At 44.9% G+C, this 27,371-nt stretch overlaps 1 protein-coding gene across 6 annotated transcripts in view; it reads left to right on the forward strand.

Annotated features, from left to right (window-relative positions):
* PNPLA6 (patatin like phospholipase domain containing 6) overlaps nucleotides 1-27,371 on the forward strand; it is a 1,092,789-nt gene that overhangs the window by 250,892 nt on the left and 814,526 nt on the right. For all 6 annotated transcript variants that reach the window (XM_069603923.1, XM_069603925.1, XM_069603924.1 and 3 more), the window contains exon 17: nucleotides 1,344-1,475. In XM_069603923.1, coding sequence (XP_069460024.1) covers nucleotides 1,344-1,475 — 132 coding nt within the window. The remainder of the gene's footprint in view (nucleotides 1-1,343; nucleotides 1,476-27,371) is intronic.

Genomic DNA, 27,371 nt, shown 5'->3' on the forward strand with positions numbered 1-27,371 from the left:
GGATTTTCCCAGACAGTTTGCTTTAATGCAGTAGTCATATGTACGTCTTGGTGGCTACTTTAATCAAGTCATAAAGTTCAGCTATTGAGATTTTCAGTTGTTCATTGGTGTCATTAGCATGCTGATTCTCCCTTTGCTTTTTTTCCTCTCTTGGTCGTCCCATGTACATCCAACTTGAGAATTTCTTTAATCTCCATTTGTCCTCTTGGCAAGGAGTAATGAGATTCTTTCAGTAATGGTACCTTTTCTCTCTACATCTTTCTGTCTGTCATGTCTGTGACAAGTAGGGCTATTCCAATTATAACCCTTGTTTTTCTGATGCAGTTCACATATTTGGTCTTTACTGGGACTAGTATGAAGAACTAGCATGAGTATTGCAATGAGAATTCCTGCTCTTCCCCAATAATTGATAATTACGGAGTCAGTTTATACGTGTTCCAGTAATGAATCTCACTTTTCTCCAATATTCACTTTGTTCTGGGATGAATTAGTGTTCCAGTAATGATTCTCACTCTTTTCTACTACTCAGTCTTTACTGGACTGAGTATGTGTGTTCCAGTAAGAATCTCCCATCCTCTGATATTTGTTCTGGGACGAGTATAAGACCTCCAGTATTGATTCTACGTCTTCTCACCTCTTTGTGGTATTCTGCAAGAATGTATCGATGTGTACGCCGCTGTCATCAATTAAGTAATTTGTGATTTAATTCAAAGTTTTTTTTTGCTAGTAAGGCCTTCTTTTTTGCACTGAAACTATTGCAGATCAAATATTTTTCTTCTATTCTTTTACGCTTAAGCAGGTGGATGTATGTCTTTACTTCTGCATTCAATTCACCAGGCATTCACTTTGTCACATTTACCTCTTCATAACTTTAGTTCTTCTGTCTTTCAATTCTCCAACATTCACTTCATCATTGAAGATGGAGACCGCCTGTAACTCCACTTCTTTTCTCACACCTACCCACCCTTGACCGCAACTATAACCTTCCAGCTAGTCTTTCCATATCCATTGCCACCTTAACAATGTGAAAAATAAGAGAAGGTAAAGGTCAAATAATGTAAATGTATTAAGAAGTAAATATTGATGGAGTGAATGAAGATGAAGGATATAAGAAGTTGTTTAGGCAAAGTAAAAGGGTGATAAACTGGTTTTACCTGGCAACATTTTCAGATTGCCAACTCAACTACTTTTCAGTCCTCTCTTTGCTTGGGTCACTGCTTCACAGGACCTCGATTTCTTCGTTGGCACACTTGTGCCTGCTGTGATTCCTTCAGCATATCAATTGGTGGAGCTTTTCAATGTTATCCTAACGATAAAGGTTTCTGCTTTTTTAACTTTTGCAGGATAATGCGGGGACAACCAAGTGTTGTCCTGAGTGTTGCCCACACTGTAACCAAGCGGATGTCCCCATTTGTACGTCAGATGGATTTTGCTATAGATTGGATGGCAGTCGAAGCTGGGCGGGCCTTGTACAGGTAAGAAACTGTAGTGGTTGATGAAAGACATGTGGGTATTACCGTAAAGCAGCGTTTGCAGTCAAGTCTGTGCATGATGAAGTGGCTAGTACTAATAGGAGAGTGGAAGAAGTGTGGGCTGTGTCATATTAGTGGAATGTTATTTGAGCGTCTGAAGACTCTTTTCAAACTCCCAAATTCATTGCACCCCAAGATTAAAAAAAAAAAAAAAGAAAAGCATGAGCCCTTATTTTGATTGAGCAATGGACAAGAGGCTGTGTGAAATTTAAAGGGCCTGACACTAAAAAACACTGAAACAAAACCTCTGGGCTCCGTAAAAATGCTTAGATTTATCACTTTCCCCAACGATCAAGGGCCATTCAATCTAATTTTTCAAGGCTCCTTGGAACTTCGACATTTCTTTTCACCGAAACCTAAACATTAAGAGCCAGATAAGTGCTTTCATTACCAGAGGGTCCTCTTTAATCTGCCATTTATGATCAAGCAAAGTCTACATTTGATTTGTGTATTTGTATTTCGGACCCCTTGCTTTGAAAAACACTAACATAGTACCATACAGTACTCCAAACATTCCATGAACGAGCCCTTTACAATGGAATAAGTGCAATTAACTAGATAGCGCAAGTGGAGAGGTAGGACGTAAAATATACACACATATATTGACAAGGTTCTCCTGCTGGGATTCATGGTGATTAGTGAGGGATCCTAAAAGTAACTGCCCCACATAAAAGAACCCACCCTCCAATAGCCCTTTTTAATAGGGGAAAATTAGAAAGGGACACTAAAATTACCATAATCCCCCTGGTTTGCTGAAGGTATACCCTAGATCGGGAAACCATCTTAATTGTTGAAGGGACAGGAGAACTGGTTAAGATAATGGATCAAGAGGTGCTTATCAAACCCCAGGGAAAGTTGCAAAGGAGAACCATAACCCTTTGCCTACAAGAGAGAATAAAGTGCTCCTCCGTCACTTCTTAAAGGGGTGAAGCCATTACTTCAGTCTTCATCTATCGCCAAAGCAACTGACCTGAGATAAATGGGAGATGGTCAAAAGCAGCTTCAGGGCGATCGACCGTTCCAGCAGTAGACAGGATGGTGTAGCTACAGGTAGCAGGCAGGCCGAGGAAGAAAGAAAAGAGTAGTAAAAATCATTGTGGTCACTCACCTCTTTTAACTGCTGTTTAATTAAGCCAACACACAGGGGGGGTTGCAGGCAGGAAGTTTCTAGAGCAAATCCCACTGGAACCCTCCCCAACAACCACAGCTACAGACTATTGCTTTAGAGGTCAGCCCAGGAAAGAAAGGGGAGAAGGAGGTGGAGAGTGAGCTGATGTTGAGTTTAAAGAATTAGTTTGGCGAGAAAGTATTGGATGGGGAATGATTAACTTCAAGTAGGTTGGAGGAGGTTAAGGAAAGAAGATGAGTGAAGGAAGGAGGTGACAGCAAGAGTGTTGTTGCAGTTGGGAGAAGATAAGGATTAGATGAGGGATTACTATTTGTAGAGAGAGAGGTTGGTGAGCTGGTAGAGGAGGTTGGCAATACAGTGCCTTCCTTAAATTCTCCCAAAGAGAGTTGGCAGACTACAGGAGAAGGTCAGGAGGTTGTTGGAGAAACTGGACAGTTGAAGGAGGAAAATGAAGGATTTAAAAAGGAGGTATGAAGATTGATGGAGGTAGTTGGAGAATGGCAGAAAGGAGGGATCTGATATCAGGAAGGTGGAAGGAGTTGGAGGAAAGGAAGTTTCATGAAAGAACTACAGGGTGAGGCAAAGTACCTGAGGAGGAGGATATTGAAAGTGTCAGTGGGAGCAAACTCCGGCAAAGAGAGACTAGATTATGGGTTAGTCTGTACAGCAGCCCCAACAATTGAATGAAAATGCTCTCAACCCACCCACATTGAGTTACAGCATTTGAGGACAAAAACCACAAAATGTGACTATCACAAAATATCAAACGCATGGTGGTCCCCGTTCCACATTGGTTCCTACCTTTTTATAAGAATCTAAATACAACCTACACTACTAAATGTTATTGGTTAGTATATTACCTGTGACTATCCTAAATACAGTCCCATACAAATGACCTAATTGAGCAGTCAACAGAAAATACTCCATCCTGATTGCTTGGAGTTATACATGTAACATGTACTAAAATGGAATACCCTGATTAGCCAGAACAAATTCATGTACATTCTGATGTGCAGTCCCCTCGAAACAACCAATCATGTACTGAGCGCGAACAGTGAAGTCTGCTCCCATGAGCTCAGTCAATTTGCCAATACAGACCGTTCCCAGGCCTTGAGCAGCCCTCTTTGCAACTCATTTTTTGAAAACATTTGTTATCCCTGGTACACATTCTCCTGGCTATCTCTTGGGAACCAGATGGATCCATGAAAACATGACTGAGGTTAGAACACATTTTTCGACATTATTCATACTACCAGGCCATTCTATTGCAGACCCTGTTATCCCAACATCCGATAGAGAGCAGTATGACCATGATCTAGTCTGGTGCTTTTGGCAATGCCTTCACCCAGGGCCTTGTTCTCATCAAGGAGGACAGGCTCAAATCTACAGCCTAAATCCAAAAGGACACGATTCTGGCTAATGTGGTAAGGGGTCTTCATAGTAATGAAAACCAGTAGCAATAACCTGTGATGGCCACCATTCCTCCATGTGCTCAGTGGCCCAACTTTCTCTAATATATGGCAAAATTAAATCCAATTTAAAAATATCCTGAAATGTTGTCACAAAAAAAGACACTAACACTAAAAATCCTCCACTTTTGAGGCTAATAGAAGTTCCACAGCTTGTATTTCTTTCCACATTTAGGACGTTGCGCCTGGATCCCAACATTCCCCCCCACTTTAGTTAATTCATTAACTAACTTCCATGTTATGCATGTAACATTTACTAAAATTGAATACCCTCTGTTGTCAAAATCAGTCTTTGGTACACATACCTTACTGACATTACCCTAGTTCTCTCCTTGCTGTGCATATTCTTCTGGGGTATATGGCGGTTCAACATATTCTTCGCAATAGTTCTATGGGTCTGGGCAAGGATAAAAACTGGATCCTGATGGGCCAATCGGTTTCCCTATTCTACGCATGCATAGCTCCATCTCGCCATTCCATTCCTCTGTCTGCGTGTATACATTGTTCAAAAGGGGAGGGCCTTCACCTGTTTTAAGTTTAAGCGTCATCATAGGCATTCCCTTGGCTACTGTCTTTTTGCAGCGACACATAACCAACCTAACTGCTCTCATTTCTTCCTTAATGGCATTTAGCCCATGCTCTACAACATTTGCAAGCTGGAGCAGCTTCTACCGAGTTATTTGAAGCCATTTCGCTGCTGCCTGCACCCTGGGAGACGGAAGAGAGGAGAAAAATGTTTCAGCTTTACTAAACAACCTAAACTCCTCAGGGATAGCATTCAGCCTTTCACTGGAAGCCTGGGAGAGATAGTTGCTGCATCGATAAGATTGCAAGCCCGTTCAGCGCAGGGCCCCTTGATGCATGCAGTGCACTGGTCTGGACATAGGGTGCTCGCTGATCACAGTGAGATAGACGTCTGGAACAACGAGCATGGGGGACTGCAGGGTTTCTAAGGAGCACACACCCTTCCAGAGTGGTGGCAGTTGGGTGTACACCCAACACAAATCCAGTATATGTCCATGAGGGCTGCTGTCCCCGTCTTTAATGTCTGGTCATGTTACACTGTGTTTTAGGTCCCACATGCACGCTGCAGAGGGTCTTGAAACACAGGGAGAATTTAGTAAGTCTCAGTATTTTGATACGCTTCTCGTGCCAATCCACCCCCTCTCACCTCATTCATCTTCACTGGCAAATTGTTCTAGTTGCTGTATTACTGGTTTGACTCATATTTTGTAATGGCTTCTTATGTAATTGTATTCTTGTTGTTATAATGTAAAGCTCTATATAAACACAATAAACATAAGCACTCCAGGTTCATTTCTCCCAAACACCAAAATTCGATTTGCAAAACTGCACTCTTTGATAATGCAACCATCCCTCCTGCTTTGTACTACATCAGCCCTCCGACCCATTAATCTCTAAAATACACAGCCCCTTCCATCTGCATTTGAGGTCTTGTTTTGCATTGAAGCTGGTCCAGTCCTACTCCCCTGCGCCCCCCCCCAGGCCACCAAATCAGGGGTGGTACCATCAAGACAACCTCGCATTTTCTCTGCCCCACTATGTGATAATTCAGTACGAGATTTTTCTAACCCTACCTATTTGTCATCTTCTTTATCCTTATGTAGTTATCTGTGTATGCTGAGGTGTCAGCCTGTATGCGTTGGGCTTGGATCCTGTGTCCCTGAATTAATCCTACAACCTACACAGGGCAAGGTGCATTAAACATTGAACTACTTCTGGTGGCAACTCCTGTGGAGTAAACAGTCTGTGTGTGCCTGTTGCTTGAGGAATTAAAGAACAGACATAGCATGGATCGCTCTTCCCACCACCTTCATGTGGTTATTCCACATGTTATCAGTTTCGGGGCAACGCATGTCTTTAATACGGTCTAGATAAACTCCTGGGTTTAAAACATCCCTTCTAATCCTGGTCACAGATACACTACTATTCACTGTTGTATATTTAATATTAGTAACGTTAGACCCACCCCTAAACAACCATATAAATTCAACCATAAAGAGGAAGCGAGAGAGAAGAAAAGAAAACCAATGCAAGGCATAATCCTCGTAACGTCTGTTGTTGCTGACGGCTGTAAAAAAGCGTTAGCGTTTGTGTGCCCAAAGGGGCGCATTGACCTCAAAAAAGAGGTATCAATGTCCCTCATCTTTGTCTTGCCCCTTTTTCTCCTCCTCCTCCTCCTGCTGTTGGAGGGGGGGGTTGGGTCTGTTGTTCTTCCAGGGGTCTGTTATGTAGATCCACGTCTTCTGGCCGGCAACCTTAACTGCTCTTGGTGTGGCATAGATGGCCGTCGAATCTTGGTTGATTTCACTTCCCTATGAAGTTCCTGGTGAATATTTTATCACCGGGGAAGAGCTGTTGTGGTGGCTGTGTGTCTGCTGCTGATGGTGTGCGTCCCATGTATGGGGTCCACGCTGAGTGGAGATAAATCTGATCGATTTCGTTGACTCCTTAAGATATCTCTAAAATTCATCACCTAGAATTTGGCCTGAATTTTGTGCATCGGAGGCCGTGCGTTTGGGTGGAATATGTAGCCTCCTGCCCGTCACTATTTCATGAGGGGTAAGGTGATGCTCTGACCTTGGCTGATTACAAAGTGCAAATAAAGCCAGTGGTAGACAATAAAGCCAGTTCTTTTTCAAGGTACTACTCATTTTTGCAAGACACTCTTTCAATAAGCCATTTAGGCGCTCCACAATCCTGTTGGCTTTGCAGGTGAGAAACTGAGCACAATTTGTGGTTAATGCCCAATAACCAGGACATTTCTGCAAAGAGCTTGCTAGAGACGTTTGCCCCATTATCTGATATGAGGACATCACATATTCACCATCAGGGAGAAACGTTGTGTAATTTTGCTGTCAAATTGGCATCAGGGTTAGCGCAAGGACATGCTTCAAGCCAACAAGAGAATCGGTACACCACAACAATTAAATAATGAAACTTACAGCACCTGTTAACCATGTCCACATAATAAGGAGATGTCAGAAAGGCCCGAAGGGCTGGGGTTATGTCACTCGCAATGTTTTAAAGGTGTGACCTTTTAATATACAGTTTGAATGTGGCACAATTATATGGAAAGTTGTGAAGATGCTCTTGGAGTTTGGGAATGAACCATTCTTCCTGTAAGTTGACTACAATGTACTGCTTGGGCATATGGCTGGTGTAGCGCAGCTCCTCGAGCGCAAATGTAAGTAGTTGCAGGGGCATTACTGTTTTTCCTGAAACATTTTGTCTCCAGATAAAATCAGTGGGGGATAAGGAACACCGTCTTTTGATCCAGAAGTCATTCTCTTGGTTGGGAGTGTGAGGAACCTGAGGGCGTCCTCACTTTTTCCCCTGTATCCTCCTTTCAGGTGGCCAGGGAAAGGCCATCTCATTTGGATACTGACCCTGAGGGTGGATATGCGATGGAGGATCACCTGGTTGGACGTAACTTGGGGGGGAAGTGGGGTGGAGAGAGGACGTCCTTAGGTGAGACATGGTATCCCCCATTCCCTGGCAACTGTCAGCCTTTTCCCTAACACCACCTCAACACTGGGACGAGGAAGAAACTAACTAGGAGGACACATCCTCATTTGTGTAAGATAGACACATATCAGCCTTATATTGTTAATGCAGACACATCAGTCCAGTACCAAGACAAAGAGGACACAACACAGAGTTATGCACACTTCCTTTAATTCAGAAATCCCCAAACACCACTCTGGTACTGAGATGAAGAGGGCTATGGAGGTGTACCGGTGGACCATCTAGGCATGTCCAGCTAATGGGTTTCACCATAGTCCGTCAATTGAACATGGCCCACACCTGTGGTCATTTAACAATCCCAATCAGTATACAAATCCTTTCCTCACAACACAGGGACAAGAGAGGTTGGCTGGAGAGAAGGCAGCATGCTGGAGAGTGAGGAGCAGGAGACACATGAGCCAGGAGCTGTGTTGAGCAGGAGAGAGTGATGCCAAGGCCAAATCCGTCCGTGAGGGAATCTGGAGGTCCTGCAAGCCCTCCTTGTTGGGTGCACGCAGCGGGAGCTGTGGGGCTCCGAAGTACTCCAGTCACCATGGGACCCCAGGAGTGTGAGGTATGCTCTCTGGCTTCCGGCGAGGGAAGAGCGGAGATATTGGAAGCAGCAAAGCTGAGCGAGGAGTGGAAAGAAGCCAAAGGGAGCTGGTGTGTGCAAACAGTGAAACATTAATACAGGGTCAAGTCTCTGATCTGAGTCGACCTAGAAAGTTTAGGTATTGTCCATAATATATCCCATTCCTTTTCTGGCACTTCCTCCCCTAATGTTATATGCCAGCCTTGTTGATAGCCTTTCAGTGTCTTAGGAGTGATATCCACCATCATCAATCTGTGTAAGTTTGAAATGAGAGCTTTATTCCCAGGGTTGGATGTCACATATTTTTCAAACGGTGTAAGCTCTCGTATTGCCGCCTTCCTCACCGGTGGGGTGAGGATCCAATGTCTAACTTGGAAATGCTGAAATCTGCTGGTTTCCTTAAGACCCAACTCACGCTTACACTGAACATAAGGTTTAGGGTTACCTCCCTGAAATATAGCTCTCACCCTCCTACAACCTGCCTTTTTTCCATTCTGGGAAGACCTTCAGTTCAAGGCCTGGAATAAATTGGGCATTATAAAATAATGGTGCCATTGGAGACGGGAATGTTGTCAAGTAACAGTTGTTTCCTATAGACTAGATTCATAATGGAACTAGCATGCATGTTCAGCAGCTGATCTTGCCTAGGGAGCCAAAGGTTATCTCCTAATTGATGTCCACCCAACACCCTCTCCATCTGTACCCATCTTTTCTCAGACTCCTCCGCAACACAGTCCTTAAGAACCCTGATTTGAGCTGCCCGATAATATTTTACAAAATCCGGGAGAACAAGACCCCCCTTATCTGTGGGCGTCATTAATGTGCATAGTTCCAATCTTGGGGTTTTATTGTTCCATATGAACACTGAGATTGCCTTGTGCAATTTCTGAAACAATTTGGCAGCGACTCGAATGGGTAATGCTTGAAACATATGCTTTAGGCAGCGTAATCGTTTTTATCAAGTTTATTCTACCTACCCAGCAGACAGCCTATGGATTTCATTTTGAAAGTTGTGTTTGGATTCCTTTTAACAAAGGGGATAATTGGCTTCATATAACCCTCCTATTGTGGGAGTAATAGTTGCACCTAATAATTTAATTCCTCCCTGAGCCCAACCAAATTGTGTATGCAACTGCAAGTCCTGTGTATCTTTAGGCGGGAAGGACACATTTAAAATGTCCGATTTACATTTATTTTCAGACCCGCAACTCTCCCAAACATCACAAATTCTCTTGTTGCAGCTTGTAAGGTTTTTAAAGGATCTGCAGCCTGGAGGAACATATCGTCTGCATATGCCATAATTTTATGTGTACTTCCCTCAAAGTTATTTCCCCAGATATCCCCTCTCTAGCTGACCCTAGCAAGCAGCAGTTCTAGGTGAAGTACTTATAACAATGGAGATGGGGGACACCCCTGTCTGGTCCCACGTTGTAAAGGAATTGGAAGATACATTTATTAATAATCTTGCTGATGGTTGTTTATCGTTAACCTTGACCTTATCAATAAACTTACGACCAAGCCCCATCTTGCCAAAGTAAAAAGAGAAACGACCATTCCACATGTTCAAAAGCTTTTTCTGCATCTATAGATACAATAACTGCCAGAATCTTTTTCTTTTCTATTTGTTGTACAATATGGCATGTTCTAATATTGTTTTTTTTAAAAAAAGAATGTTTATGTTCTAATATTGCTGTGTGTCTCACGTTGCTTGGTGTAGATCTTTGCATCCAAGGTTATAAACGCTATCGGACAATAAGACCCTCAGCTACTTGGATCTTTACCTGGCTTGGGGAATAGCACTATTTTCATTTATTCCATTGTAGAGTAGGTTGTACCTAAAGATGCAAAGGAGCTATATAACTGGGTCAATTTAGGAGCCAAAGTATTCCAAAATGTTTTATCAAACAATGTCAGATACCCATCTGGACCGGGTGATTTGTTTATGGGGAGATCTCGAATGACGCAAAGAACCTCTTCCTGAGTGATATCAAGGTCAAACAGCTCCATATCAGTCGGCGCCACCAGAGGGAGAGTGACAATCTCCAGATAATCCAATTGGGATTGCAGATTAGGGGATTCTGACCGTTCTAAATCTGAATAAAATGAATTTAACTGCATGAGAATATTAGAGGTTTCTGTAAGCATATCTCCATGTGTGAGCTGAATCCGATGAATAGTACAGAATGCAGCTCTCTTGACGGAGATGACCAGCCAATAATCTGTTGGGTTTGATATAACATTTTTGTTTAAGAAAGAGCAATGATTTTTCAGCCTTATTAGTTTGAAACAAATGAAGTCTGCCCGCTGCTTTCCTATAAGACTTTGCTATAGTCGGGCCAGTATTGATTTACATATTTGTCATTAACCCACAAAGTTCCTTTTCAAATTCTTTTTCAATTTCTGATTGCTGAAGAACCTGTCAGATGTAATCAGGGAACCCTGCAAAGTTGTCCTAAATGCATTCCAAGTTACATTTGGCGTAGTTTCCCCTATTGGTTTAAATTTTTAAAAAATCCCCAATTTGCACAGCAATTGTATCCTTTATAATTTGATCTTGTAACAGTTCTGATGGGAATCTCCATGCCCAGAGTCTCTGATTAGGTTTGGCGACTTTTAACTCTGTCACCATTGGTGTATGATCTGATATAGTTATTGCCAGAGTCGTAATTTGCGTAACACTATCCAGCAACGAAATCGAGGCACAGACATAATCTATACGCAAAACCGAGCCGTGTACATGCAAATAGAATGTATAACCTTTGTCCATCCCCCTAAGCTTCACTCATACTTCCACTAGAGAAAGTTGTTCAGTTTTCTATTTTGGAGTAGCAGAGGAAAGGGCTTGGACATAACCTGTTGTCGTGCTTCGATCTCGAGCGGGGTCCCAAGCTATATTTAGGTCACCCACAAGCATTGTTTCCCCTTCAATGAAAGACTCCAATTGTCCCAGAGTATGTTTTAAAAAGCCATCCTGACCTGCATTTGGGGCATAAGCAGCGGTCAAAGTCAGTTTAATAGAACTGTGTTCCGAAACCACAAAGATGTATCTACCATCTGTAAGGAACTGATGGTGCCAACAGTAAAGACAGACCCAAATGATCACAGTTCAAGGGTGTTTATTGAACTTTATAATGGGTGAGATAAACGCCTAATCTAAACCTAAATCTAAGATGGGAGCAAGCTACGACCATCAAATAATAAGGCAGTCCTAGTGGTTTTTTGTCCAATAAAAAGGGCTTATACTAAATAAAACCTATTGCCAATCCTTACCACTAAGTTACAAAAAGAGTGTGGGATAATGTTCACCAGAAAAGAAAGAAGTGTTCACAAAATGATAAGTCAGGATGGCATGGTTGGGTCTCCCTTCCACACGGTTCAAGCATGGCACAAGGCAGAACATTTGAGCAAAACACACTCCTGGGCCTCTCCAGTACGAGGTTCGCAATTCCAGTTCAACGATGCTAGAACCTTCAGTGGCCAAATCTTTTATACAAAGTCTCTTGCCTCAGAAGGCCTGATGGATCAAAACAATAAACAAACAAAAGTTCCTTCGGTAATCTTGCACCTTGGGCGATTGCTCTTCGCCCCTTGCATCTCCATCCACTGGGCTTGGATCCTTATTTCAACTTGGCCTCCTTCTGTCGGGTTCACTATGGCCTTTCAAATGTAGCTTGTAATATTCAAGAGTCTTAATGTCCTTTTAAATAACTTCTTGCTGTGGACAACCCTCTGCCGGGTTCACTCTAGTCAACACAATGTTCACGGGTTACCCCAACTAACAGGCATCCCTCAACTGGGTTCACATTTGCCAATTTCACAGTTCACTTTGTATTATCATGGTGTGGGATTCACTCTCCTTAGCTTTCCCCTTGGCATCCCTCCATCGGGTTCACATAGCTATTTTTAACACAGTTCATGATTTGCTCATTTCATTAGAAAGTGGGGTTCCCTTCTCCTGGCTTTTTTTCGGCATCCCTCTGTCGGGTTCACACTTGCCTTATTCCACAATTTACAATCTTATCAGAAAGCAGGGTTCCTTTCCCCTAGCTTTCTCTTGTCAATGGGTCAGAAACTTTTGATTGTACAGAGGATTTGATGAGACCCTTGTAGGACCACTCTGACACCTCATGCCACCCTTTCCTACGGCTTTCTGGTATTTGCAGTTTGAACACGAAATCAAAGGGGCCATCGAGAGTCTTCGAATGAGCACCCCTATGGCGCCTGACCACTCTGCAGTTGGCCCTCTACTACTAAAAGTTCAAACACACACATGTTCGTTCTTCAAGTTTCTTGCTTTCATGTAATGTTGCTACTTGCAACCTTGGGCTCAACACAGTTCGGTTTGCTATCCGCTTCCTCTGACTCACCGGCTATGTTGAACCCGTTGGCTTCTCTTTGTCTCTGGAGTCAAGGACGGTACCACGATAGCCAGCTCGCCTCTCTGCCTGTGATATCAATGTGGGAGGCCCCCGTGCACCGTTGACATCTGTTTCTCCACACGCCAGCTATAACTACCTTTCTTATATTTTTCCTTTCAGAAGCTCCACAGGTCTGAGTTGAAAAGGGCAAGAGCTTTTGGTATTGTGGGAATGGTAGTGTTTTGTCCAAGTATACGGAGAGTTCGGAAAACAATAATCAGAGGGACTTGGAGAAGAATGACTGGGAGTATTAGAGTAGGAAAGCTGGATTCTGGGAGATGTGGTTTTAGAGTGCAACAGGGTTTGGGTTCCTAGGGGATTTGTCATATACGGAGGGGCCGTTGGATCTGGGGCAGAGAGATTCATTGGGAGGAAGGGCGGCAGATGTGGCACAGCCTACAAAGGTTCAGGGATCTTGTCCTCCTCTCCTTCCCTGGTAGGTATTCCCCCGAACTGAAACTTGGCTCACCTACCCAGGTGATCCTCCCTCACTCGCCCCTCCCCCCGCCAGGTTTGGGATCTGAGAGCGCCAGCCCTTCCCATGCCACCTGAATAATGGATTCTTAAGGTCTAATTGAGAGAATAACCTCAGGTTTCTCACACCTCTTTATGACTCTTAGTATGTAATAATTTAACTTGGGTTTTGGCCTGGATAGCTATTAGCACTTAACGACTACCTTCCCTTCCGCATTTGCCTGTAATACAACATGGTGTTGCCGGAGACAGAGCTTACATTTATCTGCTCTTCGGATATGGGTTTCTTGAAGCACCCCCAATTCTGGCTGGTGGCGCCTCAACAGCCCTTCCAGTTTCCTGCACTTTAGTGGAGTATTAAGCCCCCTAATATTCAATGATAAAAGCTTGAATTAGAAACCACAATGTCCAATCATGTTACCATGGGATTGCTACATATAAACTAATTTCTATAGAAACATTGCAATGCTACCAATGCACTGCGGTTACACCTTCCCCAACCTTTACCCAACTATCATTACCATAAGCAATTAGGTCTGTATTCTTGGTATGTGCTGCGAAATTCAATACTGCGACTGCCGTGGGTAGGGTTAATGCCTCAATTAATCTAGAAAGTAAAGCAGCGTGTTGCACCGGAGTACCATCTGACTTTTTGAACCCTTGCCTCCTCCATCTGTCGATCTGACATGAGTGTAATCTGAGTAAATGATAGCAAAGTACCCTTTTGATATTTCTAATGTTGTAATTAGTACGATAAGCTTTACCGCTTGAACTGATTAGTGTGAGGGCAGCCGTACTTTAGGTATTACTTCAAATTCTCCATCATGGGGTCTGGCATGGATTCACATGCTCATGAATATTCCCCGTCGTCCGGCTGGGAATCCTCGGTAAAGAAAAAATCAGTTTCAGTTTCGTTTCTGAACTGTCTTTCTACTAATAACCAATCACTGGTCTCTGGGTGATACTGCCCCCAGCCAATGACTGCCCTCTACCTAAGCCCCTCCTCTGGCATCCATCTTCAGATTTTTACCACACGTTCAAGTGTTGGGAGTCCTCGTGCTATAGCTCTCGAGCTTTTGCTGCGTTTTCGCGCTTTTTCAAGGAGATTTTCTAATTTTTCGGTTAAATCGAGCCTCAAGTTCCACCGTTTCTTCTTCCGATCAACGGGGACCCATTTTGGAATTTCCAACGCCCCTCAAGGGTGAAGTTTTCGTCGAGTGACGCTTCTTGGAGGATTCCAGAAGATCTGAGGCCTACCATGGACGCGGCCCCGAACAAGGGTAGCTCGACGCCCAGATCCAAGCTGTTCAGGAACTGCCCTGGATGCGGTTTACAGAATGTTTTCAAGGAGGACGAGCATTCGAGATGTGTCTACTGCCTTCATGAGGACAAGACGCACGTGGAGAAGGAGTGTGCGCTCTGCAAGAACCTATCGGAACGGACCATGAGAGATTGTCATTCCTGCCTCGCCAGCTGGCTGGAGAAGGGCCCAGCAGGTGAGAAGAAGAAAAGGTCTGAGCGGTCTTCCAAGCCCTGTGAGGGCGCCCCGGCGACGGGGGCCCAACAGAAAGCTAAGCACCGCGAGTCCACGGGCACCGGGAGCGCTGAATGGTCGGGCTCTTCGGCTGCCAGGCAGGGCGCACCTTCCCCGGCACTATCAACCACGAGCCAACGCTCTGGTTCAGGGAAGAGGAAATCAGAGAACCCTGGTAAGCTTCTGGAGAGGCCCAGGTCGATCTCGAAGGATTCAGCCGAGGGGGAGTGAGACAGTGACCCCCCGCGCCCAAGGTGAAGGCTTCAAGCACGCCCAAGGTGGTGAAGGCCTTGATTCACCCGGCTAAGGCCTCTATCGAGGGAGTCGCGGCGACCCTGGCAAAGCCTGTGGAAGCTACACCAGTGGAGGCAACCTTGGGGTCCAGAGTTTCCCTGCCACCGCGGAGGGAATCCTCTTTCCAGCTCCTCGACAAGACCCCTGTGAAGACCCCGGTGGAAAAAGAGGGGGGGGGGCCGTGGCCATTACGGGATGGACCTTCCATGACCACCCCCTCGGTCTTCCCCGCCCGATGAACTTGGCTCCTTTCACGCCATGATCTCCAGGGCGTCCGAGCTCTTCCAGCTCTGCCCCGAGGAACAGAAGAAGGAAGGTTTCCTCTTATCAATGGCGAGAGGCCAAGAGAAAGACAATCCTCGCGGTACCGTTACTCGACGATATCTGGGACAAGGGACTTGCGGTCCTGAAGAACCTGTCCACGACGCCTGCCAAGAGGGACCGGTACGAGAAGAAGTACCGGGTCCCAGACGCCGCCCCTTTGTGCCTCAGGGCTCAGCCAACACCGGATTGGGTCGTCTCAGCGGCGGCCAAGAAGAAGGCGGCGGAGACAACAGCTTCGACCTCCACTTCCCCACCTGACGGCGAGGGAAAGAAATTGGATGCCATGGGGCGACAGGTCATCTCATCGGCGGCAACGACAATTAAAGCGGCGAACGCCTTAGCGATTGTGGCCCGTTACGACAGGGAGCTATTGTACAAGATAGCTCCCCTACTGGACTTCCTACCAGATGACAAGAGGGCAGAGGCCCTAGAGATTCTGCAGGAAGGTGAGGTGGCATCGGACCACATCATAACGGTGGCAACGGACATTGCCAACACCGGGTTTCGCCAGTTAGGCAACGGTGTTTGCCTTTGACGACGAGGCTGGCTCAAGGCGACAGACTTCCGTCAGGACGTGCAGACCAGGGTGTTGGACATGCCGTTCCACAGCAACAACCTGTTTGGGAAAACAGTGGATGAGTCGCTGCAGGCCATCAAGGCCGACATACAGACGGCCCGAGCCCTGGGAGTCCTTCAGCATCGACGGCCCTTTCATAGCACCGGAGGTAGACAGGGGGCCTCCAAGGGATCAGGCGGTGGTTCCTCTACGTACCGCCAGGCGGCTCGCTCCTCGTCCCAGGAGGCCTACAGAGGTCGCGGCAAACGAGGAGGATCTCGTGGTCGTCGCCAAGGAGGCCAGGGCCGCCTCCAAGCAAGATTGAACCGGCCGTAGCGTTGGGGGCCCCCACCGAAGCACCCCGGTGGGAGGTCGGCTGGCGAAGTTCGTCAGCGTGTGGGAGTCCATCTCCACCGACCGTTTGGTGCTGGATGCCCTGGCCCACGGGCACACTCGAATTCCAAAAGAAGTGTCCCTGCATTCCTCCCGTGGCCAGGAAGGAAAATCACGTCCCTCAACTGCTGTTGGAGGTAAAGCTGAATACTGCCGTGATCTTATCTTGTTCCCTTTGCTTCGTATGTTGTTCCATTGTGGTAACTCTCTGGATATTTTTTGGTCTTTTTCTTCCCTGTTTGATAGTCCCTTTAGGATATCCATGGTCCCGAAGTTTCCGTGCAAGATGACCTGATTGTCTTTCGTAATCCCAGAGGTTTGAGCAGTTCCTGCAATATCTAAGAAACTGCCCAAATGGTAAATTGTTTCTCAGGCTTGAGGGATGGTAACTAGCGAAGGTTGCAAGGGAATTTCTGTCCATTAGTTTGTTATACACCAGTGATGTGACTGTGACTGGGTTATTTCTCATCTCTAGATGCAGATCTAAGAAGAGAATGGAGGTCTGTTACGCTCACCTGGTATCCACAGGGACGCCACGCAGCCCTGGTTGGATGTTATGCACCTCAAGCCCTCTTCCCGATCCCTGGGTAGTGCCTCCGACGGAAGTTGAGCCTGAAATACAGGAGGGCTAAATTCAAGACTTGGCTGTATTCGGTAGGGTGTCTTCCCACCTCCCTTGGATTCAAAACCTTCCCTTGGCCCTCTCCTTAATTCTTTAGAAGGCGTGCTCTCCGTCCTGCTCTTCGTGGCAGGGGTGCGTAGTCTCGTGTGGGAGTGTGCGACCAAGTTTCTTCACTGGTGCAAGCCCCTTTTGATTGTCTTTAAGGTAGGTCTTGCTGCTTTACAGTCTTTGTATTCTATTTTGTTCTTTCCTTCCTTCCTCTTATTGTTATTTATGTCTTATCCCTTCTCTTTTAGGTGTGCAAGAGATTCTGGCCTTTTTCATGTGGGTTGGTGTTAAGCACAAGCCGGTAAATGAAGGCGCTGTGGTGCCAAGCTGTCCGGTAAGTAATGTGCGATACACGGCGCTGTTTTGCCTTGTATATGCTAACCTGTGTCTTTCCCCTTCCTTCGTAGGTCACGGTACTCTTCGCCGGTTGTAGTGATGTTCCGGAGCGATGGTGACCAAGAGACGACTAACCAGGTATGAATCTTGTGGTTTTAGCTGTTCGAGTGGATTCGTGAGTATGCACTCACTAATGCTGTTCTTCTCTCTCCTTTTCAGGTTGCAGCGCTCCGCAAAGCATGCAGTGCCCTGAAGATGGAGTTCGCTGGATCGATTGTCTACGGGTAAGCAGAATCAGGAGCTGATGATGGGCTGAAGACCGGATGCTACTGGCAGGTAAGATTCCAATAATGATGTTCTTTGTCTCCCTGCAGGCACGCGGTTCCAAGAATAGCTGGCTCCAAAGAATGCTAGAGGCCCGACTGGACACGGTGAGCGTTATGCTGAAAACAGCAGCATAACGCGAAGCGTGTTCTGCTGTTTGGGTGTGGCTTAAATAGTCTTCAGGAAAGTAGTCCACGTAATGTTGTCCCAGGCCAACCACACCCTAAACACTAGACCGCATAGCTCAGTTCTTGGTAACTGAGCTATGTGAGTGCCACAATTTTGACTGCAGCCCCTTAGAAAGTAGTCCAAGTTAAATCGTCCCAACTTAAAGGTGCTCTCCATAATGACTATGAGCCTGGTGCCAAAGGCGCCAGGACTGACTCCAAGAGAGTCTCAAATGATGTTTTAAGGCCTTTGAGGCCATAATGGAACCACGAAACCCGCCCCTACCTGGCACGCTGACTTGCCAGTGGTGGTCAGGGGTAGGCGTCATGACAGGTCTTGCTATGCGTCTCCGTAAATGTGAAGAAGTTGTTTTGTTCATTCAGCCACAGCATGAACAAGGCCAGATCTTGTTAGTCGCCCTGAAAGATCATGAGAATATTGTCAATCTACCTTGACCACAAGGCAATATGTGCAGTCCAGGGATTGGTGTCACGAAAGATGGTCTTTTCCTCTAATTCAGCCACATATAAATTCGCCAGGCTTGCCGCGAAGGTTGCCCCCATTGCGGTGCCTGATATTTGCTCAAAGAAAGTTGTTTCATACAAGAAATAGTTTTTTGTTAGGACAATTTCTGCTAGTTGCATAATAAAATTAATTGGTGTTTCCAAAGTTGGGCCTGTGTCTCTAAGGACCTTTTCAACTGCTTGCAGTGTCGCCATTTGTGGGATCTTCGTGCATAGTGATTCAATGTCTAGAGTTACGAGTAACTGGCGCTCTGAATCGAAAGGCCGATCCTTCAGTAGGAGCAGAACAGCAGTGATGTCTTTTAGGTAGGATCTCATCTTACCTACTCTTGGTTTTTAGAAGAAGTCGACAAAATCAGAGAGACGTTCTAGAATGCAGCCTATGCCTGATACTATGGGTCTCCCTGGAATTAGTGTTACTCCTTTATGGACCTGGGTAATGCATAGAAGGCCGGTCTTCTTGGTGTTTTAGGATTAAGAAAATCATTGTCCTTCCGCTATTGGTTCTTCTAAAATTGGTACGACCAGTTGGCGGATCTCTTTAGTTGGATCTTTGCCCAGCTGTCTAGAACTAGTGCGATCTTCCAAAAGAGCCATTACCATTTTATTGTAGCCATCTGCGTCTAAGATGACCGTGGCTCCCCATTTATCTGCTGGTTTGATAATTATTTGGTCGTTCTCGGTCAGGGTCCGGAGGGCCATTCTGTCTTTTCTTGAGAAGTTGTTAACTATTTCAGTGTGCTCCCTTTCGAGTAGTGCCTTTTCAAAGGTTATCGACTCTGGAAGCACCCCGTTGGGAGGGGGGGTAGAAGGTGAATTTGCTTCTTAGGTTAGTTGCGCTTTTCTCATTCTCCATGTTGGTCACTGTACCAAAATATTGCTTCAGACGAATTTTGCGAATGAGTTGAGCCACCTCGATCCGAGTTTGGAACGGATCATGCTGTGTTGTTGGAACGAAAGAGAGGCCTTTTTCTAGGAGAGTGTATTGATCTTTGTTCAATATATATTTTGAGAGGTTCATAACTAAAGATTTCTCCTTAGTCCCCACAAGGGTCTGTCTGATGTTCTGTAGAGGTTCGATGTCAAGTTGCTGCCTCAGGGTGTCTGGTCCATTGTGTTCGATGTTTGCTATGTTTCTATCATCCTGCCACGTAACTGTTTTTCTCAAAGCGCTTCTTACAGGGGTGCTGGTGTCCATCCTCGTCCTCTGCTGCGTGTTATCCGTGGCGACTGGTTCTGCCATTGTGTCTGCCACTGTCCTCTGCCTTTTGATTTTTGTTTTTCCTTGGCCACTGTGAAAAAACTAGGGCACTGTGGAGGCGTTTTTGTTGGACTTATTGCTTGAGGAGCCACTCTCGCTGGGCATGCTGGTATTGCTCCCATTGTAGCTGTCGCTTGAAAAAGTCCAGTTGTAAGGCTTGGGGCGGGTGTTCTTGATCAGTTTTCTATTGAATTGGTTACATTGTTGACCAGATGACATGGTGTTTTGACTTTGATCTTCATAATGGGCATCTGTGATGTATGGATATATTTTTCCTTGGGTGAAGGTGGCTAGGTCTCTTGAGTTTCATCACTTTCTTATTAAGGTTAAACTCTTTAAATTCTTTCATTGACACGTCTAGATCTTCAATACTTGTCTTATAGCTGGGCAGGATATTAGCTGCGTTCAGGGCATTTTGTTTTTCTTCGATTTCTTTCATAATTTTTTCAGATACTGTCTTTGCTGTACTGATAATCAAGACAAGCCAGTCTCTTGTACATTTATTGGAGATATAAGACCAGTCCTTTCTGAATTGAACTTGTTCCATGAAAATACTAGGTTCGATTCTTACAATTAAACCCATGGGGGATGCGTGGGGTCGTAGATACTCGGTCATTATTGCTCCATGGAGCTCAGTTCGGATCAGCTGTTTCTTCAGTACTGCAAGCTCGTTCCATTCATTCCTTTCCACTGGTTCCTGCTTCGGGAAGGCCCTCTGTGCCAAGGAGTGATGGGTTGGCTAGGATGGTTTCTACTAGGTCTCCTGCATATGCCAGATACCTGGATTCTGCCGTTTCGGTGGACATGACTGGGTTCTTATAGATCTTCTCTTTTTCTCATGTAGGGTCAATTGCTGCATCCCTGGTACGATATGTCTGCACTATTAATTTTTTGCTAAAAAACGTTTAACTCTGGTCCACAGCTGTCGGCTGTCAGAAGGAACAACATGCACAAATTGGGCCATCAAAGGTCTCACACCTGAATATTCTCTTGTTAAACATGGTCGCACATCTAGATCTCAGGTGAATCGCTTTTTATTTTTGTTTGTTTTTTGTATATTGCCCAATATACTGATTATGTTCATCTTGCCCTCCTACCAGAATCTTAAACAAAATATTAAAACTGCTTAGCAGATGAATTGTATTCCCTTTCTCTGGACAGCAGAGTTTTAAAAAAGTTTTGGCCAAAAACTAGAAAGAATTGCCAAAAAATGACTTATACTCTGGAGACGCAGTTGGACAGAGTACCGAGATTGCTCGGTGTATTCTCCTGTACACTATGAAACAATCTCAGAGGTTTTCTGGACTCAGTTCATAGTATAGAGTCCATCTTCATCCTCTGTTTTTGATCTACAATAGGATCACTATCCGACCTTCCACTGAGTTGCTGGTTCATCACTCGTTTGACAGGTCGAAGAAAAAGCCTACCAGTTTCAGTGGTGTTAGCAAATTGGAACCACTTTCATCAGGGCTAGAGTTCGAGCACTCAGTGGTGTGCCGTCTTTGAGGTTGCTTACAGCATGTTCATTGATTACAGGAGGCCCCACCTGTAGATGGGAGGAAGCGGGGCATGGGGTAAAAAGGGGAGAAGAGAAAAGACACGTGTATGGTTGAGTGAGATTTCTGTTTCCGTTTTTCCACTCTTCCGATTTCTACAGGATAGGTAAACATAAGAGGTCTGTCTCAGATGGCCGGCCGAAAAGTCGAAATGGCCTGTTGTATGTACAGTGGTATTTGTGTACACTGATGTTTCAAGACTATAAACAATGGTGTTTCCCTACACCCTGAGGTCACTTAAATAACTAGGACACTGTGGACATTAATATATCACTGGTACATTTAGAGCAATACTGAGTTGGTGTCAAAGAAAAGGGTTTGGGAAAAGAAACCAAGTTACACAAATATTCTGAAGCAGGTAAGTACTTTTAAACCCCCAATGCAAAGTAACTGGGAAAGGTAAAACGCGAAGTCAGAGGTAAGAAGAGACTTTCAGGGAGCCAGGCCGGCCAATGTAAACTGAATCACTTCTTGTAGGTAAGTAAAACTCTTGCACAGTGTTTTAGAAGTCATTGTAGAAATAATGAATCACAGAAGGGCCACAAGCTGGGAGGCTTGTGAAAGGCAGAGCTGCAAGCAACTCTGCAAAAGCAACCAAGACAAGTCTCAAATGAGAACAAGCAATGCTACACAAGAGATAAATCCCCTTAGTGTTACAGTGCCTTTTGGTTAGAAGAAATGGTTCCAGCTGACTTCTGTTTCTGTACAGCTCTGCAGATCCTGTTGTTCCTGGGCCTCCGTCATGGGGACAAGGAGGACGTTTGGGGGCTCCTGCACTGCAGTGGGAAGGTCAGCGGCAGCAATGGGCAAACTTAAATTCAGCAGCACTTTGCGGTTTCAGCTCCTCGCATCTATAGCAAATAGCAACACCACGGTTTTTGGATACCACTTTAGACTTTCCTCACATCTGGGGTCCAGCACTCTGTTGAGGTGGCTCAGGCTTGACCATTCCTGCTTCAAGGGAGTCCAAACTTAAAGGCACTCACTCGATTCTGGTGTTCCTCTCCCTGGCACTTCGGTTCCTGCAGCAGAAATAGAAGTACAGCCAGCTCAGAGGATTTCCAGATGAGCTCGTCTTGGGGTCGATTGGTCCCTCCAACCCAAGGGGAGAAGTCGTCCTTTGCAGGTCTTCTCTAGTTTAGGCGAATTCGGAGCTTCAGCACAGCAGCAGGGCTTCACTGGGCAAACCAACGGTCTAGGAGTTGCAGCAGGCGTCTCTCTCAAGTTCTTCTTCGGATTCCTTCGTCCAGTGGTCGACTCTTCCTTCCAAGCCAAAAGCCTCGCCTTTTATGCAGGTTTCTCCCATTCATTCTAGCCTAGATGTCAATCACACAGCAGGGTGGCTTCCTTTGCCGGACAGCCAGCCGGCCATTCACCCTTGCATGCATTCCTGTAACCAAGGGGATTAAGCAAAGGGAGTTTTGGGCACCTCCCTTACGTCCTGTCCCAGCCAGACATGCTGGAGCCAGAGGCGGGCTTTACTTGTGAATCCTGCCTTGGACAAAGTGAACAAAAGGACCAACAGTAATACTTGACGGTAATAGAAGTAAATAAGCCAGATTTCCGATAGCTCGACATTTTCTATGGCTACCTGCTTGCATTTTTAAATTGAACAGGTCGCTCGGGCCTTACAATATGGCCATCACATTAAAAACATATAACTTAGGTGGGATAGGAATAAGCAAACTTTGTGGGGTTCTAATTGAATCATTGTGAAACACCAACCTTTAAAGAGCATCAGCAATTTTGCAATTCAGCAGAGTAGCGTGACTGGAACAGTATTTGCAGATTTCTCATAAGCATTAATTCACACGGCAAGTAATTGGGATCTGATTATATAAGCCATTATTAGCTATTTTGTTCTTATGCGTGAAACAAGGGGAGTCCAATCACTGACAATGTCTCAATTGTTCAGTGAATTTTAAAGGTGTTTCGTTTGTTCATTTCATTTGAAATGAACAAACTGGACAAAACGCCTATCTGCATTAAATTCTTCTAGACTTTCTCACCAAAGCAACTCTATGGAGACTTCTAATTTTCTTGCCTGTGCATCAGGGTGAATAAACATTACAAATCTATGCGAGACAAAAAAAGTTCAGCTTTATTTTCACTTTAAATGTGACATTAATTCAGCCTGGATTTCTTCAAATTACTTAGTTTTGCTCTTTAGGAAGGGCATATAAGTGCAAAATATATTTTACCATAATCATTCTGTTGCATGTATTATTTGCTGACTTTTCGCATGACAGACTTTTTTGAAAGTGGAATTTGATTTAATTTTAGAATGCAGTTACATAGTTGGGAACCTCACGAAAAGCTGAATACTAAAGAGAGCTTTAATTTGGTGTAGATCTGTGAATCAGAGTATTGCATGCCAGTTGAGTAAATAAAGAGGTCTCTAGTTGGAAAAAAACCACAAAAACTTAGATTTAACACAATCAAATTAAATGTATTATGGTTAAACCTATTCAGAGCCGACATATACTTATGAGTGACAGAATTGTAAAACATTGAAAACTAGTCATTAATAACACGCAAACTTATTCACGTTTCAGGAACACAGCAAAGAATATGGAAGTTATTACAATAATCAAACAGTCATGCTGAGCGAGAGGTGTTTGTGAGAATGCCTTGGCAAAGATTCACCTGCCTGATCTCATGGATCAAACTGAATGCCATGGCCAGGATTCTGTGGACACACAAGAGCTTGCACATACCAGGACAAGGTTATAAGGTAGCACGGCAGATTCAACTTAACGTTCTGTACCACACATATGACACCTCTCAGGTTGGCCAAATTTAATAGCACCGCTCACCCACTATGTACATGGTGTAGCACAGAAGCAGCAGGGATAATAATGCACATGTTCTGGGAAAGCTGGCGGGTGCAACAGCTCTGGGGTCGAATAGAATAGGCCTGCAGAAGGGCCAGGATAATGCGATACAAGTGGACGCTGTTAGGCAAAGTTTGTATGCAGTACTCTCTGGGACCACGACACACAACAAATATTCTTCTGCAGTTCGGGAAACGTTTTTTAGATGGCAGAATTCTTCTTTTGTGAGATATACCTTCATTATTATATCCAATACCGAAAATAAATTACTATGTAACCGGCTGCACAGTAGTTACTATGCAGTGTGTATGTGTAAACTTTATCAAGCATGGCCGCCAGCATGGAAGAGTACAGAGCTCAAAGAGATTGAGAAGGCAGGAATGAGTGTGGTTAGCCATAGGGATTAGAAAGGCTTGGGGTAGCGAATGGGAGGGATCAATAGCCAAACAACAAAAAATACACTGTATCCCACTTCAAATGTCATCTCCATTGAAAGGCATTACTGACCCTTATTCAGAGCTCTTATGTTAAAGCTCTTATTTTAATGACAATAGTTTTGGCTTAAAGGAATAGTGCGCTCAAAATATTATTGTCCCGAGCGTTCGGGTATGTGGTTTTAGGCATATGTTGATTGATTGTAAAAACATTTCCTATGCACCGTACCTTAGTTTTCCTCGCTTTTACACATGCGAAATCAGACAGCCGGGCTCAGCCATCTTGTGCTAATCTTATTTGTTTGTCCATCACCCTAAGTTCAAGTGCCCCTGCGGCACTAAATGTTATCCCCCGCCCCTGAAGCTGACATCACCATTCCTAGTGATATTCTCCACCTAGCTCCATGTCGTTACTGTGCAGCGTAGCCAAACACACCCAGTCATCACCTACGTCTTGACGTCAGTTGACGCAGAACCCGGAATATCAACACACATCCTCTCACAGCACAGCGCGTCCCAATTCTGAATACAAAACACTATTTTTAAAGGAAGCTGCAATACTCTGCAAATTATAATGTGCTTTTGTTTCGCAATAAACGCTCCGAGAACATCCGCCGATTTTCATATTCAACCGAATTTGTAATTTCTTTCTTTGTTCTCGATCCACAAATGTTTAGCGTGAGTCACACAGTGTTCCTTTGGGTATAAGGAGTTCATTGGCATTGAACGCACCGTGATTCGCAAGGCTTCGGCATCAGCTTGTTGCTAGACCACCGTAATCAATGTCCGGTTGCTCCGTGTCGCTGTTACCGCAAAAGGGCATATTTGCCCGGGGCGATCGTCCCACAACAGAGTGATACTAATCCAGCCATTTAGGTGTATCTACAACTGCCTGCTGAAGAAGCCATCAATTGGTATCTGGAAACTATGACATTCGCAGATTGGGAGGATGTAGCTGTGTAGAAAACATAACAGAAATGTGTCTCGGTAGCCGTTTTTTATTCTAATTTATCAATTTACCAATTCATTCTGCACTGTTTGAAAAGTAATGATGAACACAAACGTGAAACAATGGAAACACAGAGAAAACATCGAGGAATTTTGGAGTCTACGATGTGCTTGAGAGGTTACTGCTATAGAGTATGTTTAGCTCGCAATGGGTTGCCGATGCAGAAGCTGACGGAAGAATTCGAAGAACACATAGACAGCATTTTAACTGAATATTACCATAGAATTTGATTTGGCATTGGTGGAACCTGTGGGAACCCAGACATGGACTCCATGCATTTCAGAGCTGGACTGCCCATGTGCCCGGGACAAAGACTAGTACACATAGGGTGTTTTTGCGTGTCGTTACAATATGCCAAAAACAACAACCCATTACAATGTCAGCCAGCAATACCGGTCATAAAATGAAACCTTGACTCTGTAGTCTATAAACTCGTGTACAGTAAAACCTACATAATATTCAGCATTTCCATTCTCTCTGTGTAACGCAGAGTGTCCGTTCAGATCAACAAATTTTCATTAAATGAAATTACATGTTCCTTTGTCCAGTTTTGGAATGGTGAACCTTATCATATTTGATGGTTTACACACCTCCCTTCATTCATTCCATTCCAAATCCTCCCTTTCTTCCAAGGACGAAAAACAATCGAACCTTCTTAGAAGTGCCTATGCTAAGTTTGCTTTTGGTGAAGGTAAGACACAAATCAAAAACATACTGTGTGGGTGTGCACAGCTCACAAGCAAAAATCAAATGTGGTGACCTTCATTCCCGTTGGAGCGATTAGCCCTGCAGACCAACGTGGCATTTGAAATATTTTCGAAAAGCAAACAAATTGTTTGCTGGCATCCACCAATGCTGCGCGAAATCTATAGTGGTTTACTTATTTCATGAAAACGGTCCCAGTTAGTGTCCTCCCCATTGTCACATCTGCGTGCGCCCTGGTCTTGAGGAGGAATGTGCTCTGCGGATAACGTGAGGCACTCACAAGTCATAAATACAAGTGCCCTTCCATCTCCACTGAACTTCGTGCGCACGAACAAATGTTGGAGGAGAGACGATATATCCCGCCCCCTGAACCATTCTCCTGCCGGTCAAATGACGTCAAAGCTAAGGTGGGAGACACCTCCAGCCCTCTTGTACCTATTTGCATCACCCATGTTTCATAAAAGTATATTAACACTGTGCTAAAGTGTATGCTTTGAACCTCATTTAGTTTACTTCCAAATGCCTTCTTTTTAGAATCACTCTGCCCCTCTGGCGAACTGCTCACTCTGCCAGTGCCGTGCACAGCCAGCCCCCACCACCTGTCCGCTCAGCCCGTCTCCTGCAGCTATTAATTTTTGCAAGTAGCGAGTCTCTAGCCCTGACAAAATGTGCTCGTACTAGAATGTCAGACCAAGGCCTGCTCCAACCTTAGTGCACAATCCGTCTCTGCTCACTGACTCATGCCATCTCCAAACCCCTCCTGCCAAGCCGCGGTCCCCTTAACCCATGACCTATGGTCCCTTTGAATGCATCTGGTCCCCAGACCCTACCCCCGCACCACCTCAAATTCACCTCCCATATACCTAATCAGGAGTGGTCATATATTTTGCTAACGCTAACACCTATCCCCACTGTGTTTGAAATCGTAAGTCTCCAAAGGCCGCAAATCAAAGATCAGGCCTTCTGATAAGGCATCCGATAGCAACGATCCCTAACAAATGCCCCCATAAAGATATAGGTCAGAATGCACTTATTTCACACCAACAGCCCCCTTTCATGCATTGTTTTGCTTACAGTCATAGTTCTTGCATGCCAGGTTTGTTATCTATCCTAGGTCTCATTCGTGTATTCAGCTATTTTGACACGTGCTTGCGAAGGCAACTGCAGACCCTGCATTTGCTTTCATGCTGTCCTTGCCCGATCAGTGAAGGACCCACAAGAGCTTGCCGAAAGCGGGAAGTTTGAATGCAGAGTTATACTGTATGGCATCCTCTAATAGGCACTTATTGCAAATAAAATTGACAAAG

This window comes from Ambystoma mexicanum, chromosome 3q (assembly GCF_040938575.1).
Source record: "Ambystoma mexicanum isolate Mex_15411 chromosome 3q, UKY_AmexF1_1, whole genome shotgun sequence".
NCBI lineage: Eukaryota > Metazoa > Chordata > Amphibia > Caudata > Ambystomatidae > Ambystoma > Ambystoma mexicanum.